This window comes from Callorhinchus milii, unplaced genomic scaffold, assembly GCF_018977255.1.
Source record: "Callorhinchus milii isolate IMCB2004 unplaced genomic scaffold, IMCB_Cmil_1.0 Scaffold333, whole genome shotgun sequence".
NCBI lineage: Eukaryota > Metazoa > Chordata > Chondrichthyes > Chimaeriformes > Callorhinchidae > Callorhinchus > Callorhinchus milii.
This window is the reverse complement of record NW_024705074.1, coordinates 5380-21263: the sequence shown is the minus strand read 5'-3', so window position 1 is coordinate 21263 and position 15884 is coordinate 5380. Positions and strand designations below refer to the sequence as shown.

The following is a 15884-nucleotide window of genomic DNA, read 5'->3' as shown; positions in this document are numbered from 1 at the left end:
AGTTGATCTCTGACGAGATTAGGCCTATATGTGCAGCACTCTTATAGAGGGAAGCCAAGTAGTAGTACATTCTCTATTTGTTGCAGAGGTTCAAGGTTCAAATACGACTGGCATATCAATCATCGCCCCCGACTTACAAAATCCTATCCACATGCAGGCCAGTGAACGGTCACCTTGTGGCACACAGGGACAGATGCCCATTATGGGCACCCATCGAGTGTCTAAGATGAGATATGATACAAAACACTTGAGTCACTCCTGGTTAGAGATCGCCCAAACCCACAGGTTCACAAATACTGGCCATTCTTACACTGCAGTTTGAACCGAGAAATTGAGTGTTCAACTTCATATTATATTCATTAGAAAGGCATGTGACAAAGATGCATCCATTGGTGCTTAATTGTCTTAAGCTTGCACATCTACCTGGTCTCCATTTGACTTTGTATTGTCTAAGAAGTCCACCCACACCTCCACATCCACAAACTCCTGGAAGTTGCCTCGCTCTGCCTCACAGCCAGAATTTAGTTCCTGCTTCACACTGCCTCCATCTATGTGAAGGTCCGATTTTGGAGTTGAATCTTCAAATTTAACCTTCACTTCTACGCTCTTCACTGTTACTTCTTCACATTTCACCTTCGCCTCTTCATATTTTACCTTGATACCTTTCAAAGTGTCCAGGCTGGGGTTGTCTTCTGGTTCTTGTTTCATGAACAATGGGGTCATTGCAGCACTTTGACTTTCACAAGCTGATTTCAGATTACACTTCTTGTGGATTTTCTGATGTGTGTGTGTTCTCTGGTGTTTTTTAAGATTTGATGACTTTGAAAACACCTTCTCACACACAGTGCACTTGAAAGGTTTCTTTCCTGTGTGTGTTCTCTGGTGTTGTTTAAGAGTAGATGAATCTGAAAATACCTTCCCACACACACGGCACTTGAAGGGTTTATCTCCTGTGTGTATTCTCTGATGGGTCTGAAGATTTGATGACTTTGCAAACGCCTTCCCACACAGAGTGCACTTAAAAGGTTGCTCTCCCGTGTGTGTTCTCTGGTGTTGTTTAAGAGTAGATGAATACAAAAATGCCTTCCCACACACACTGCACTTGAAGGGTTGATCTCCTGTGTGTATTATCTGATGGGTCTGAAGATTTGATGACTTTGCAAATGCCTTCCCACACAGAGTGCACTTAAAAGGTTTCTCTCCTGTGTGTGTTCTCTGGTGTTGTTTAAGAGTAGATGAATCTGAAAATGCCTTCTCACACACACTGCACTTGAAGGGCATCTCTCCTGTGTGTGTTCTTTGGTGTTGTTTAAGAGTAGATGAATTAAAAAATGCCTTCCCACACACACTGCACTTGAAGGGCATCTCTCCTGTGTGTGTTCTCTGGTGTTGTTTAAGAGTAGATGAAAAAAAAATGCCTTCCCACACACACTGCACTTGAAGGGCTTATCTCCTGTGTGTGTTCTCTGGTGGGTCTGAAGATATGATGACCATGAAAATGCCTTCTCACACACAGTGCACTTGAAGGGTTTCTCTCCTGTGTGTGTTCTCTGGTGTCTTTTAAGATGTGATGACTGTGTAAACGCCTTCCCACACACAGTGCACTTGAAGGGTTTCTCTCCTGTGTGTGTTCTCTGGTGTCTTTGAAGATGTGGTGACTGTGCAAACGCCTTCTCACACACAGTGCACTTGAAAGGTTTCTTTCCTGTGTGTGTTCTCTGGTGTTGTTTAAGAGTAGATGAATAAAAAAATGCCTTCCCACACACACTGCACTTGAAGGGCTTATCTCCTGTGTGTGTTCTCTGGTGGGTCTTAAGATTTGATGACATTGCAAACGCCTTCCCACACAGAGTGCACTTAAAAGGTTTCTCTCCTGTGTGTGTTCTCTGGTGGATCTTAAGATTTGATGACATTGCAAATGCCTTCTCACACAGAGTGCACTTAAAAGGTTTCTCTCCTGTGTGTGTTCTCTGGTGTGATTTAAGAATGGATGACCGTGCAAACACCTTTTTACACACACTGCACTTAAAAGGTTTCTCTCCTGTGTGTGTTCTCTGGTGGGTCTGAAGAGTTGATGACTGTGCAAACGCCTTCCCACACAGAGTGCACTTAAAAGGTTTCTCTCCTGTGTGTGTTCTCTGGTGGATCTTAAGATTTGATGACATTGCAAATGCCTTCTCACACAGAGTGCACTTAAAAGGTTTCTCTCCTGTGTGTGTTCTCTGGTGTGATTTAAGAATGGATGACCGTGCAAACACCTTTTTACACACACTGCACTTAAAAGGTTTCTCTCCTGTGTGTGTTCTCTGGTGCTGTGTCAAGTTTCCAGTACGATCCATGCTGTTTGCATTCTGGTCGCATTGTTTCCTTCTTGTACCGAGCTGCGCTGAGTGCCTTTGCTCCATCAGACCAACTCTGCAGAGCGAGCATCAGCTGCAGACAGAAAAACATATCCACACCATCTCCGTGAGTATTGAGGCACAGAGGAATGCATATATACAGTCACACATGACTTACACATCTATATATATTCATATTTTCATGAAATAGTGAAAGAGATTCCCTAATTCATCACACGGGCTGCTAAGGCACACAATGAGAGGGCAAATGGTCATAAATATGACTGGACACCCAAGTGTCTTCAAAATTAATATTTACCAAAAACTCCAAGCACACAATTTCGGTTGTCTAGCTATGACAGGAATATTTATTTAAGAAAAATTAGCTAACATAGCAAAGGCTGTTGATACTATTTGTATTATGCAGAAATGTATAAATTAATGTTCATTTGCAACTTAAAGGTCTGAAGCCAGGCTCAGATGAGCTTGAATGCGAGGATGAACAGATCTAACTTAAGCTGCATATGTGCATTGTTAATTTCCTGACTGTTTCCATTCTTATAAAATCTTGTTCTGTACCTGTTGAATTCCATGACGAAATGGGGCCTTGCATATGTTCTACAAAAAGATCACCTCCCTGGGAAAATCTTGACTTAAAACTTTTGTGATAGCGGGCATTCATATTCTTTGGTTATTTCGGTAAAGTCACGTAGATATAAAATAATAATACAAATAAATTGAATAGAAGAAAAAAAACGACTAATGTAGACTGTAGCCTGGTTCTTAACCTCGGTGAACATACTGGCAGTCTATAATGTAGAATGTAGCCTGGTTCTTAACCTCGGTGAGTGTATTGGCAGTCTATAATGTAGACTATTGCCTGTTTTATAGACAAGACCTTTGCAATGGACTAGACCTTGGCGATGGACACTCACAGCTTTGTATGTAAAAAAGTCCAGGCAGCTTCCACATAGTGCTACAGAGCCTAATGAAAGAATGCTGCTAGACTAATTTGAAGTGACACTTTGGATGCCAAATAAGGTCATGAACACATTAACCTGGTATAGGCGCTCCTCCACCACGTGTAAAACGACCTGATTATTCATGGAGAGCTGAGCAGGTGCAGTGTTGTATGACATTAAATTCCCAGGGAGGTATTCTTTGGGTCTTTCGGTAAAGTCACGTCACTTAACCGAAAGACCCAAAGAATATGAATTCCTGCAGTTACGAAAGCTTTAAGTCAAGATTTTCCCAGGGAGGTGATCTTTTTGTAGAACATATGCAAGGCCCCATTTCGTCATGGAATTCTCCAGGTATAGAACACGATTCTCCAACTCAATATCATTGAGTAGCCATGACCAGATCATCAACATGCGTAACATGGTTGACCAGCAGGGGACGATCCCTTGACTATAACCAGGCATCGATTAGCGTATCATTGTTACTGCATGAAATGCAATTTTGTATAGGGCCATTGTGAGCTTCTCAAAATACATCATTATACTTAAGCATTACCTAAATAATGGGGTTAGGTTAACGGCAACTAAAATAAACATCACAATTGAAATAAGTACTGTACTGTATTCCAAATAAGGAATCATGTGTGCATTAACCACAATACTTGTGGTCAGAAAGCAAACAAAACACTCTGCTAGAAAATGCATGGTCTGCTGCTGAGGCAGACTGTTGTAAAAGGTTTGAAATGGGTGTAGCCCAAGGGTCATAAGGAAGTGGCCGGGGCTAGTGATGTTAATGTAATAAATTAGCATGTTAATGTGAAATCGAAGAGTGGTGCAATCCAAAGCGGCCTCCCTACAAGACAAAGAAGGAGCGAGGCTCTACCTGGGTAAACAACTACCACCACGACAACAATAACCACGATGTGAACTTCTCACTTCAGATCTCAGTGAGCGGACACTAAAATAAATCACGCTTGCTAACACAGAGCGTACGCCTGGGATACACTGCCGAGATCATCGATGACCTCGCCGCCGAGAAAGTTCAGCAGTATCTGACAAGCACAACGTGGTGGCAGCCAGATGCGAACTGCCCATATCCCCCATCTAACACCCTTGCCGAGCACGCGCACGTGTGTGAGAGATTTGCTCGCGAGCGTGCGCAATTCTGACGGCTGGAACAGGAGCACACCATTGCAAGTCTTCTTCCAGAGGAGAAGCTCGCGAGAACGGTGAGGGGGGGGGGGGACGAGGGAGTGTTGTATGTGTCAGGTTATGAAATTTTGATGAAAATAATAAAAATTAATAATTTTCCGAAAAATGCGCAAATCGCATTAATTATGATAATGTGTGTATTAATATGCATAAATTATGATAATGCGTGTGATTATATGCATAAATTATATGATCACGGAGATAATCGTAGTAATTTATGCGGAGGCTTGCGATTATGTTAATGTGTGCAGTTATGATAATTTGCTTAGTTTCGTTTATCCAGAGTTATCAATCAGGATAACACGATTATCATAGATTCATTTACCGATTATCCTAGTGTGTGTTATAATATTTTAGGTCTCCATTTTCATATCTCATCGCAGGATACAGCTCTTATGAATAAGATGGTTTTGCATGGACTTGGAAAGAACACTCATATGCTTCTGTGATACAATTTTATTCTAACAAGCACGTGACATTCTATCATGCAGGTCAAACATGCGTCAATAATTCATGGGCAAGATTATGCAATTAACTAATATGAACGACAAAAACTTATGCAGTTGTGAATTATGCAATTATGCAATATGAATAACGAAACTCTTATGCATTTGACTAAAATGAATGAATAAACACTTATGCATTTAGCTAAATTGAATAACTAAAATTCTTATGCATTTGCGATATTATGCATTAACTAATATGAATAACCAAAACTCTTATGCAATTACGAGATTATGCATTTGACTAAAATGAATGAATAAACACTTATGCATTTAACGAACTGAATGACTAAAAACACTTCTATCAATTGTAACCTCTACTTTTCCTACCAGGCATCATTAGTTCGCCCATGTATTGATCACAATCGGCGACTGGTCGAGTTTGAAAACAAGCATGACACACTTCATATGGCGGTAATAAAAAGCACTTATTGTATCCCAGAGGCGAAAGTATATGTCAATAGATTCATCGGCAAGTCTAAAATCCTTTTTAACGGAATGTTTGATACAATGGTGGGTGAGGGCGTGTGGGCGCGAGAGCGAATCTGGCTCTGTTTTAATTAATTCTTCGGCGAGATTCTGGGACAAAGGAAACTGGTTTGACAAGATTTTCTCTGTGTTTTCTTGAGTCTGTATGTGGGGAGCGATACGACCTCTGTTGTTTGTGCGAGCGGCAGCTGAGACTTTCTCCGCTGTGAGGTGAGCGGCGGCGCTCGTTCAGAAGACTTTGACTCTTTTTCTCCACGGCGGGATGACGAGTCGGTTTGGGTTGATGCTGGTCGATCTGGGTGTCGCTCGTTGTCGCTCGGTGTCGCACGGTGGCGCAAGGTGGCGCACGTTGTTGCACGGTGGCGCACGGTGGCGCACGGTGGCGCAAGTTGGCGCTCGTTCAGCGATCTCCGCCTTTCCTGCGGGTTGTTCGCTGGTCGTCACTCTGACGAGGAGCGATGCTTCGTTCGTGGCAGGGTGGACGTTGGCGTCTTTGTTGGCTTCACTCGCAGCTCTGCGACTCAGGGTAGCGATTCTTCTCAGGTGGTGCAGACCTCGGCTTGTAGCTACGCGTCGCTACTCCGCGACCCTCGTCATTCTGAATGACAGGAGCTTCTTCGTTGGCGGCGACGAGGAGAGATGGTTGTCGCCCTGGAGAACTCTGGTGGGGCCTTAGCCCGGAGACGAGATGAGATGTAGGCCGGAGCTCGTGAAGATCTGTGGTGGAGCCGAAGATGGGCTCGTAGCCCGGATGATATCTCTGATGGGGGCCAGAGCCCCTGACGAACTGAGTTGTATGGATTTTCCTTCGGTTTATATCGGAAAATTCCACTCGGCTTCCCGAGTTGTTCAAAAGCTGTGTCATAAAACCTTCCTGTGGGGGTGGACCATCTGCGTCCGTGTGTGTGTCCGTCCGTGTGTTTTCGCGTGCGTGTTTGTCCGTGTGTTTATTAGCTTTGAAGACACAGCTGTGTGTGTCGTTCTGGAAGAAAGGGGGTGGGGGCCTCGTGTCGGCTGCTTCAGAAGTTATCCATTAGCCAGACCGATGATTCGCGTTGAGTTAAAAAAAAACATTCGAATCCATGTTTTGTTACTGAATAATATTTGTCGCGAAAACCTACGCGTTAAGCGAGCTTAACTATTCACTCCCTTGCTCTGGGATCACATCCTTTGTCTCACACAGCTTAAGTTGGTTTGGTTTGGAAGTTGAAATGCGACTTATTTGCTGCTTGGTTATGCCGAAACCGTGTTCACGATGTTTCATCGTGACCCGATCTCCCATGGAAATGTCATTTCCTGGCTTGTGCAATTTTTGCTGTCCGTGTTGTGGGAAGACAAAGGCGGTTGTTTCCACGGTGGGAGCACCCGGCGTATGCTTATTTATTCGAAGGCGTGTGTTAATTTCCTTTGAGCCCTTGCCCCAACTTTTATGGGTGTCATTTCCTGGCTTGGTGCCTGTGTGTCGTGATCCTCTCGGAAAGACAAAGGCGGCCGTGTTGCTCGCTTCCCATGGGTGTTGTGTTTGGTTAATTTTGAGAGCCTTCTCCGCCCTTGATTTCTCTTCTACTTTAATTCCGTACTTATTATTTGACTTCTTGTGATTATTTGATCTGATATCCCGGCTAGGAATTTTGTTTTGGAGCGAAATCGATGCCATAATTATTCTTTGATGCTTCGGCCCGGCCGTGTAGATATTCTTTAAAGGTAAATAATGTCAGTATTTATTAACAATGATGGGTCGCGATTCTGGTTCAGATTGTCGTCTGGTTTTCAATTGGAGTGAGGATGGATACTGTTTGCTTAATCTTTATGGTTAAGTTGGTAACTTGTGTATTTAACATGGTTCAAAGACCCATCTGTGCTTTTTGTCGTCGATGCTGTTTCTTTGTTAAGAATATAATTATCTCTTCCTCCGTGTCTCCTGGTTCTGCAACCCCCCGCCTGCAATTCCCCCCTCCCTTGTTCCTCTTGTGTGAATTTAGGGGAGTTTTTTTATTACCTTATTGCCCCCCTTTCATGTCCTCTTTCCTTTGAAATGAGGTATGCGCGCATCTGTGGAAGTGTGGGGGCCTCTGTGGAAGTGTGGGGGCGTGTTCGTTCCCACGTGGCCGCGTCTATTAAAAAAAACGATATTATCTATGTTGGCAGAATAATTCTTAAAAAAAAATAATATTAAAAAAAATAAAAAGGGGGTACATACACAACAGTCCGCCCGTTTGAAAATTATCAGGGGTCGATTTGGCCACTGGCGAATTTTCAAACAAAGTAATGCCCCCTTTTTATGTCATGCATCCCATCAGCCGCCCTTACTCTCGGCGGTTATTTCTTACGACGCGCGTGCACGTATTACAATCTTAACCTGGTTACATCTGAAATAAGCAAAGAAAATAACAACATGTTAACATTGATATTGCGTTACATCGGTTCTCATACATCATAACTCCGGCGAATATTCATTTTTGTTTTTGTTAAATCCTGGTTACATTTGAATTAAGCAAAGAAAATAACACACGTTAACATCGATATTGCGTTACATCGGTTCTCATACATCATAACTCTGACGAACATTCATTTTTGTTTTTGTTAAATCCTGGGAAACGCTAGGTAGCGGTTTCGAACGCATTTATGCGTTACCTTCCTCATGTTGCCTGGTTTACCACTTATCACTTTGATAATTTGATCACGGTTTTCGGGTTCGTTTTTGTAGTTTCCTCTCTCACTCTCTCGCGTCGTGGGAGTGTGTGGTGAAAAATTGTGCTGCACGTAACCAGAATTCGCGCACACGACCCACTTTGACACTTGGTTCGTGGCATTCGCTCTCTCTGCGATTACATGCACATTTGCCGAGTCAGTGTGTCGATTTAATTCTGTCCTCGTAATGTTGCCCTCTTTGTTTTTACGAGTGTGTTGGATTTCAACACCATTCCCGATACGTCATGGACATTCGTCTCCATTTTAGCACTCCGATCCACATAATTTTTGGTTTCCCTTGGATATTTTCCATTCAAAGGCTCATGCCTGCGCTCCTCAGGGCGTGTCCCTGCTGTCTGTTTTTGTACTGTCCGATCACGCTTCAATGCAACCCTGTCCTTGTATCCTGTATTTCCCAATGAGCTCAGGGTTTAACAAAACTTCAGCGTGCGTGGCGCGTATGGGCTGCCCGCTCTCAATCACTGTGGATGGTTCATCACGTATTTGGACCGCATTCTGTGTTATTCCTCTATTCCCTCCTGGTATAGCCGGTGGAGGAATTGGTCGGAATTGGATCGATTGTGTTTGACCTCCCATCCTGCGATTCTCCTGAATGTTCGCATCCATACCTCCGCGGTCTGTGTAACACCTTCCCGCTAGGTGGTTATCTTCCCATCTCTGTGCGTAATTTGAACCTTGCGTGTGTCGTGGGATGGGGTGTTGATATGGTTCTGCTCTGAACCTCTCCCTCCTGCGATTCTCGTACATTTTTGGCCCAGTATTTCTCCCATTTGGGTGCCAAATTTTTCCTGGATTGTTACCTCGCCATCTTTGTGGGTAATTTTGATCTTGTGTGTGTCGTGGCATGGGGTGTTGGTATGGTTCTGTTCTGAACCTCCCCTCCTGCGATTCTCCTGAATGTTCGGCTTTGTGCCGCTCTCATTCTCGTGCCAACCTCTCTCTGGGTTATTTTGCCATGTGTGCGTGCGTTTCTGCTCCGTCCTGCATGGTGGGACTGCTCGGTGATTTTTATTCCTCTCTGAGAGGCTGGGTTCCTCATCCCTCTCCCTGTGTTCTGGATCCGAATTATGATTCTTAGCTCTGTATAACCATGCCATGTACGCCTTGCTCTCTATGCGGCGTAAGGATGCGGTTTCTGGATTCAAAACCATTCTCACCCTTTCTGTAATCTCTGGGCTCAAGGATTCAAAAAACATAATTTTGAACATTTTATCTCCTTCGTGGTATTGATTCACATCGCCTGCGTAATACGCTCTTTTAAATTGGACGAGGTAGTCACGTGGATCTTGGTCCATGCCCTGGGTCATCGATTTTACAGCATAAAACCCCTCAGTGAGTGTCGAATATTCTCCAAACTTCCGAATCACTGCCAGGCTCAGTTGTTTAAAATCATTTCTAACCTTGTGTGGTAGTGACTTTACCCATGGAATGGATTCTTTATGTAAGGTCCGTTTCAACAAACTCGCTTTTTCATCCCGTCTCCTCAGCCCTCTAATCATTGCCTCCTCTTCTACGGTTGCGATATGTGTGTGGATATCCATAGTCTTATTGTGGGGGTCAAAATCGGGAATTCTGACTAGAGCCTTGTCCATCAATTTAAGGGTTTTACTGGTGAATAGGTATTCCGAAAGTTGATCGCCGACAGCGTCATCATCAAACAAGTTATCATCAGGCAATCTGTCACTTTGGTCTGTGCTGTGTCGCTTGTGTTTAAGTGGTGTGCATTTTCTGTGTGCGCGCCCAGTGCCGTGTCGGGCGTGTTGCCATTTCCCTTCAGTTTTTGCCTCTGCCCTTAGTGGAGCATGTCCTGTCGACTTTACTTTAACATTTTTCCTCCCTCTATCTGTGAAGTTGTCAGTCTCACATGTTTTTGTTTGCATATGTATCTTGAAATTTCATTCGAGGAATTGCTCTTAACCACAAGTCCAAACGGTGGGTCCTCCGAACTCCTACTAACCTGGTGGGGTAGGTTGGACGTTGGGATGCTCTAACATTTAACTGGTTAGGGCGAATATACGACTATGCTTGTGAAACGCCGGAAATCGGAAAGTCACGACCTAGGTTAGTCTCCAATAAGCTAAGAGATTTGTTTCAGCGGCACCGTGCATAACGTTAACAGGCGATAACTTCAGATGTAACACCAGGGTAGATACTTTCCTGACTATTATACGAGGGGTTTGACCAACCAGTATCTCGCGCGGACGTAGCTCACATGAGAATTTCATCATGGTGCTATGCCTGCAAACCTTTATATAGTCAAGGTTTCAGACTAGCCCGGACTACATGTCCGGATTCATAGTTTCTCTACCGTTGCTACCTGGGGCTCATCCGTCATATCAAAGCCCCTTTTTTGGGCACGATATTCGCAGTGGGAATAAGTATACAGCCGAGCGACCTACATAAGCTTAGCTTCCACTCAATGGACAATACTTTCCGTAACACGAGAGGATTTTGAGAGTTGTCTGCCTTCGTTTAAAGCGTAGAACTTTCGTCAGGTTGCCAGTTATGTGCTCCGCTGTTTAATCTCAGGATGTAATGGTCTAATTATGGATGGCGCGACGGAGCATTGACGGTGCTTCCGATGACAGATATGTCAACAGTAGCTACAATAATCCAGGGCGGGCTCGATTCTTATTGTTAAGCAACACCGCTGATGTGCATCGGATTTAGATTGTTTAGAAGGCTACTAACGATGGGCCACTTCTGGCTGAACAAGTTCAACTGCGTCGGAGCTTAGAGGAGCCAGGGCGACATACATATCAGTTATCGGTTCTGGACATTAAGGTTCGTGATGTAATCCACGTCCCTGATTAATGAGTTCCCAATAAACGCTTCTTATGTGAGAAAGGTAGGTGGGATTGGAGTAGCCAGACGTTAACCTCTTCTTTCTGGCGTAGGCATTCGCCCCGAAGACCTGGGTAGGTCGAACTTCCTAACTCCGAATGTACTGATCCTCAACTGTCGGCTCACCGACTAACTACGCTTCACGAAGTAATCATATCCGTTCCCTTAACAGATGTGTGGGGTGCTAGCATAAGGACCAACTTCTGCTTAGATCGAGGCCCGCCAATTGATCACGTCTGTGAGCGCAACGCCTAGTTGCTCTAATTGCCCTAATCATGAAGTAAGCCATATGACCGAATTCACTCCCCTGTCTGTTCGTTCAGGTCTTAGATGAGCAATTAACCCCTTTTTGATAGCAGTAAAGCCTGACGTGACTTTGGCAGCACTGCTAAATGTTCTCTGAGAAAATGGTCAGATATAACATCGAGCGGAAGCTTAGAACTCTTGTCAATTTTGTGGCGTTCCTTTGGCACACGTGTTAATGCAGTGTGGACACCGAAGCAAACCCCCCGATCACTTGCAGAAATATCGAGGCTTCGAAATCATAATGTTAGGACCTGTGAGGGTAACCGATAATAGGCACCGTTAAGGACGACGTATAACTTCCGGCATTTTCGATTCATCAGCTGTACTGGTATGGGCGAAAGTGGCCCTACCCCCCGAGAATTATCATAAATGCGCACGCCGGAGTTGGGCCGCGTAACCTTTGGGATGGAGCGTAAGGTTAAGTGTACGCGGGTACACCTCAGAACGGCCCAGATACACAGGTTATGAAAGCCTACTTCGCGGTCGAATAATTGCCCCGCGCACCACAGGCAGGTAATATTGGTCTGGATTCCTCGCGAGTCTAAGCGCCTATTTCCGTGTTATCTGTGGGACGTCTAGAAGCGAATTGTACGGACGTTCTAGACATGATATCTACCTGTGGTTACGGCATGTATGCTCGAGTCGGGGTGGATGATCTCGCTGAATAGCGGAAGGGATTGTCGCTCCGCTACGGGTGTTCGTGAGTAAGGCCATGTACAGTCAGAAGATGAAGTCACTGTAGCTACTCACCTAACCATCATGGTCCTGTGCATTCCAAATGGGGTCTCGCGACGAGCTCCCCGATAGATCCCACCTGGCGAAGTGTTTGCCCCAGACTGGTCTTGTACAGCTGTTCAACGTTTCATCCAGTGAAATAGCGAGCCAGAGGTTTAAGATTAGATCAGCAAATACTTGCTAACGCTGCCCATGGAATAGCAATGTGTCGACCAAACGGTCCCACGGCAGTGCATAAGTATACGTATCCCGAGGCCCTCTTTCAGTGTTCGCGCGAATGCCAGCTCTAATGAAGTGCGCCACGCTGGAAGATGAGACGTCTCATACGCCATTGCGGACACTCAAATGTATTACACGTTCTCGAAAAACCAACGAACTTCAGCCGCCCGATCCGGTTTACTCACAAGCGTTAACGAAAATTGTTTCCGTACTCGCAAAACCCTCTCGGTCTGACGAAGCGTCGCTGCTTAGCTTAGCTCACTAACTGAAACTCTTAAACGGGTGGCATCAGATCATGTCAGGGCCGTAGGAATATATCAGGAGAGCACGAACGATAATTAGTAACACGGTCACCGTCTCCACATTGATCCGCCACGCAACCAAACGCCTACGCGCACATTTTGCGTAAGTGTGGTGACACAGTGTTTTATCACCATCTGTGCGCAGGAGCATTATCATCAAAACGCCTTTGGGAGTCGCACTTTTTAAAAACCAGGCGAAGCCTCGACGGTGCCCTTATTTTGCGTGAACTGTCTCCTACTGTCCCTGGGGCTTCCCAACGGTGTCTCCCCGCCTGCGTGGTTACGCAAGGGTCCATTTTTGGATGGCAAGTACTTTACTAACTACTCGGGTCAAGGAGCGGTATCGGTGGGCTATACTAAACCCTACCATTGATCATGTGTGCTCGTCTCACGCGCTCGGCAATAAGGATTCTATTCTATAGAGGCCCCACAGGTTTCGATAAAGATACATCTCTCAGGTACGCCCAAGGGTGTCAGACCCAAAGCAGAGTTCCTGGTACAACGACGTCACAAGAGTTCAAGTTTTCGCCCTCGCCCAGGATCACCCGCAGAGAAAAGAACATACCCTAGTTATCCATTCTACTTTATTGTCATATGGAGAAGTAAGACCAAATCCGCGAGGGTCGGCTTCGGTTAACCGGAATGCAGCAGAGCCAACCTTTTGATGGCGCTGGGTTGCAAGCGCAGGACGGGAGATTGTGTGGGTTAAACCGAACACCCGGGTGTGATATCTCATCTTAGACATACGCCCACACGAATATATAACAGTCGACGATACTGATACTTTAAGAGCAGCAAGTTTGAGCTATATTTAATTGACGTCACAATTTGATTCCCGAATGACTCTGTGTTAGTTGATTCAGCGATTTTGTACAAAGGAGGACCACTTAGTTGGGCCGAATCGTCTCAGCCCAGAATTGACCTTAATCTCAGTTGGCGTAAGATCCGATCGGGCCGGGTACGACTCCCTTGCTAACCGTACTAATGACTCGTCTTTGTCAGGGCCCGGAATTGGCTTATTGCTGACTCGAGGCACTCGTGACACCTATCTGGACACCGCTCACTACGATTCAGACGTGCCGCATAACAGACCGACGCAAAGGAGCAAGAGTAACTCGGCCGGGACATAATGACCGAGCTTCACGTCGCCCCATTAACCGTTAGGAAAGATTTGTCACAGCGATTGACTCTTGACTCGTAACGACATTCAAAGTATAACAGACCGTCCCGGCTTAGTCCTGCATCGCACAATGATCATTTACTGCGCTGCGTCCGGGAATTGAAACTGGATGGTATCTCCCACAATCGGCAGCCGCAGGATTTCTTACCCGACTGCACTTTTTGAAGAGATACTATGATCACCATCAGTGGTGCCCTGGTGGGCAGAGCTAAACCATCGCCATCATCTCGTGGTGGCTTTGGTAATGACCAGCTTTGTGCACCGCAAGTATCTGACCGTTTCAAATTACTACCCATTTCCCGACATGATTACATAATATTCCATCCAGGGCATCGGTAGGGCGAGGAGGGTTAGAGGGTAGACCTACTCATGAATCGCTAACTTCTACTATTATGCAACAAAATCTAGACAATATATTATAGATAGTTACCGTTCGAGGCTGCAGCCTCGCAATCGTTCTTACAAACGGTCGCGTCTATACACCCTTGGCCAACCTAAGGGCTTAATAGAGCTGTAATGGCATAGAGTTTATTAGGCTTGGCCGACGCTTAGAGCCGGAGGAGGGATTTGATGAGAGTACTCCATTATGATCATATCTGTCCATCCGATTGATCGTGTCAGTGTCGCATTAGTATTCACCGCATTCCTGGGCCGAGTTCTTAGGGCTACCCTACGGAAAAGCACATCACTGAGGCAGGATTTCGGTGCTCACGTCCCACTTGCAGGAGAGTTATGGTTCCGGCCTCACCTTAAGGGGAAATTTTCTCAAGCGGGCTGCCTGATCCCACTGCACGGGGTTTGCGGTTGTCTGACTGGAATCACTCAGACAGCCTAAAGACCGAGTTAAGCTATTATTTCAACTTCGCTGCTGAGGGACTACATGGCTGAAACCATTACCTGACTCATGCATCCGAGCCCAGTCAACGACTAACCCAGCTGTTTTGAAGCCATGATCCAGTCGGAGTTCAGCAGACTCCCTTTAAACGCGGCGTCATGCGCCGCTACAAACGAAGTTCCTCGCGGCTCCTTGTAGCATTCTAACGGTCGGCATCTCATACACACTTACCGTCGACACTCTATCCCCTCAAGCATCAAACCTCTCAGCTGCTCTTAGAAATTGTCGAGCTCCTATTTTAAAAGGACTTGTTCTCCGCTGACGGTGCGTTCGAGCGCTACAGGGGTCAGCTAGCCGCTGACCAACCATTTGCCCCTAAAAATGACTGCCACTAGGAGCGAGAGCGCACATGACGATAGGGATTTAATCTAGGGCATTCGCGCAAATATTAAACAGATAAGTTGCCACGCCCATTCGTACTAATCTGGCATGATGTTCTGAGGGAAATAGTCGCTAACGAGTGATGATATTCAGGATAAATTAGAAGTAAATAAGTCAGTATAGTTCTCTACGGCGGGGCTAGCAAGGCGGTAATTCGACGATCCATAACTCCTCGTTGGGCAAGCGATTCGACTGCTCCCGCATTTGAAGCTGTGTCCTGTTATCATTAGTCTGCAAACGAAATTGTATTTATCCCAGGCCAACCGTAGCATCGATCCTCAGTCGCTGGCAATACAATATAACTATGACCTCATGGCGGATTTTCTCACTTGTCCGGCTTGACGTGGCCCTGTAGAATTCCAGCCGAGAGAGACCGCCAGATTCGTATCTTCCTTTGCGGCTTGCTAGGTAGCTTGTGAGACCTAGCCCAGGAAGTAGACATCCAACAACTGGCTCATCGTGAGCACTCATGTAGGTAAGGATTGGGATTCGCGGCGGGCGAGTGTCTATATACTTCAAACGTCCCAGTTCGACCAGGTTAACTCTGCATGTAGAAAGCCTCGCAGGAAAGCCGTCTATAGCCAGAAGGAGTGTAATCGTATATCTGCAAGCCCTCTTTGATCATGTAATAGAAGACCTCATTTGTGCAAACAGTGTCTTTTAGCGACGGGTGAAATACATCCACCATTCACTTGATCGTTGGAATGTAGCAGAAAGTAGGGCAGTGTTCGCGGCCCGAAAAAACGAGTCGAATTCCGTCGGAGAACGACGCGGCGACCACAATCGAGGGTCATCATATCCAACCCCT

General features: G+C 45.6%; 1 protein-coding gene across 1 annotated transcript in view; it reads right to left on the bottom strand.

Annotated features, from left to right (window-relative positions):
- Positions 1–287: 287 nt before the first annotated feature.
- LOC121852034 (oocyte zinc finger protein XlCOF6-like) overlaps positions 288–15884 on the bottom strand; it is a gene marked incomplete at its 5' end in the record, with an annotated part of 20775 nt that continues 5178 nt past the window's right edge. The window contains 3 exon segments of the mRNA XM_042346142.1: positions 288–311; positions 469–1403; positions 1406–2367. Coding sequence (XP_042202076.1) covers positions 288–311; positions 469–1403; positions 1406–2367 — 1921 coding nt within the window.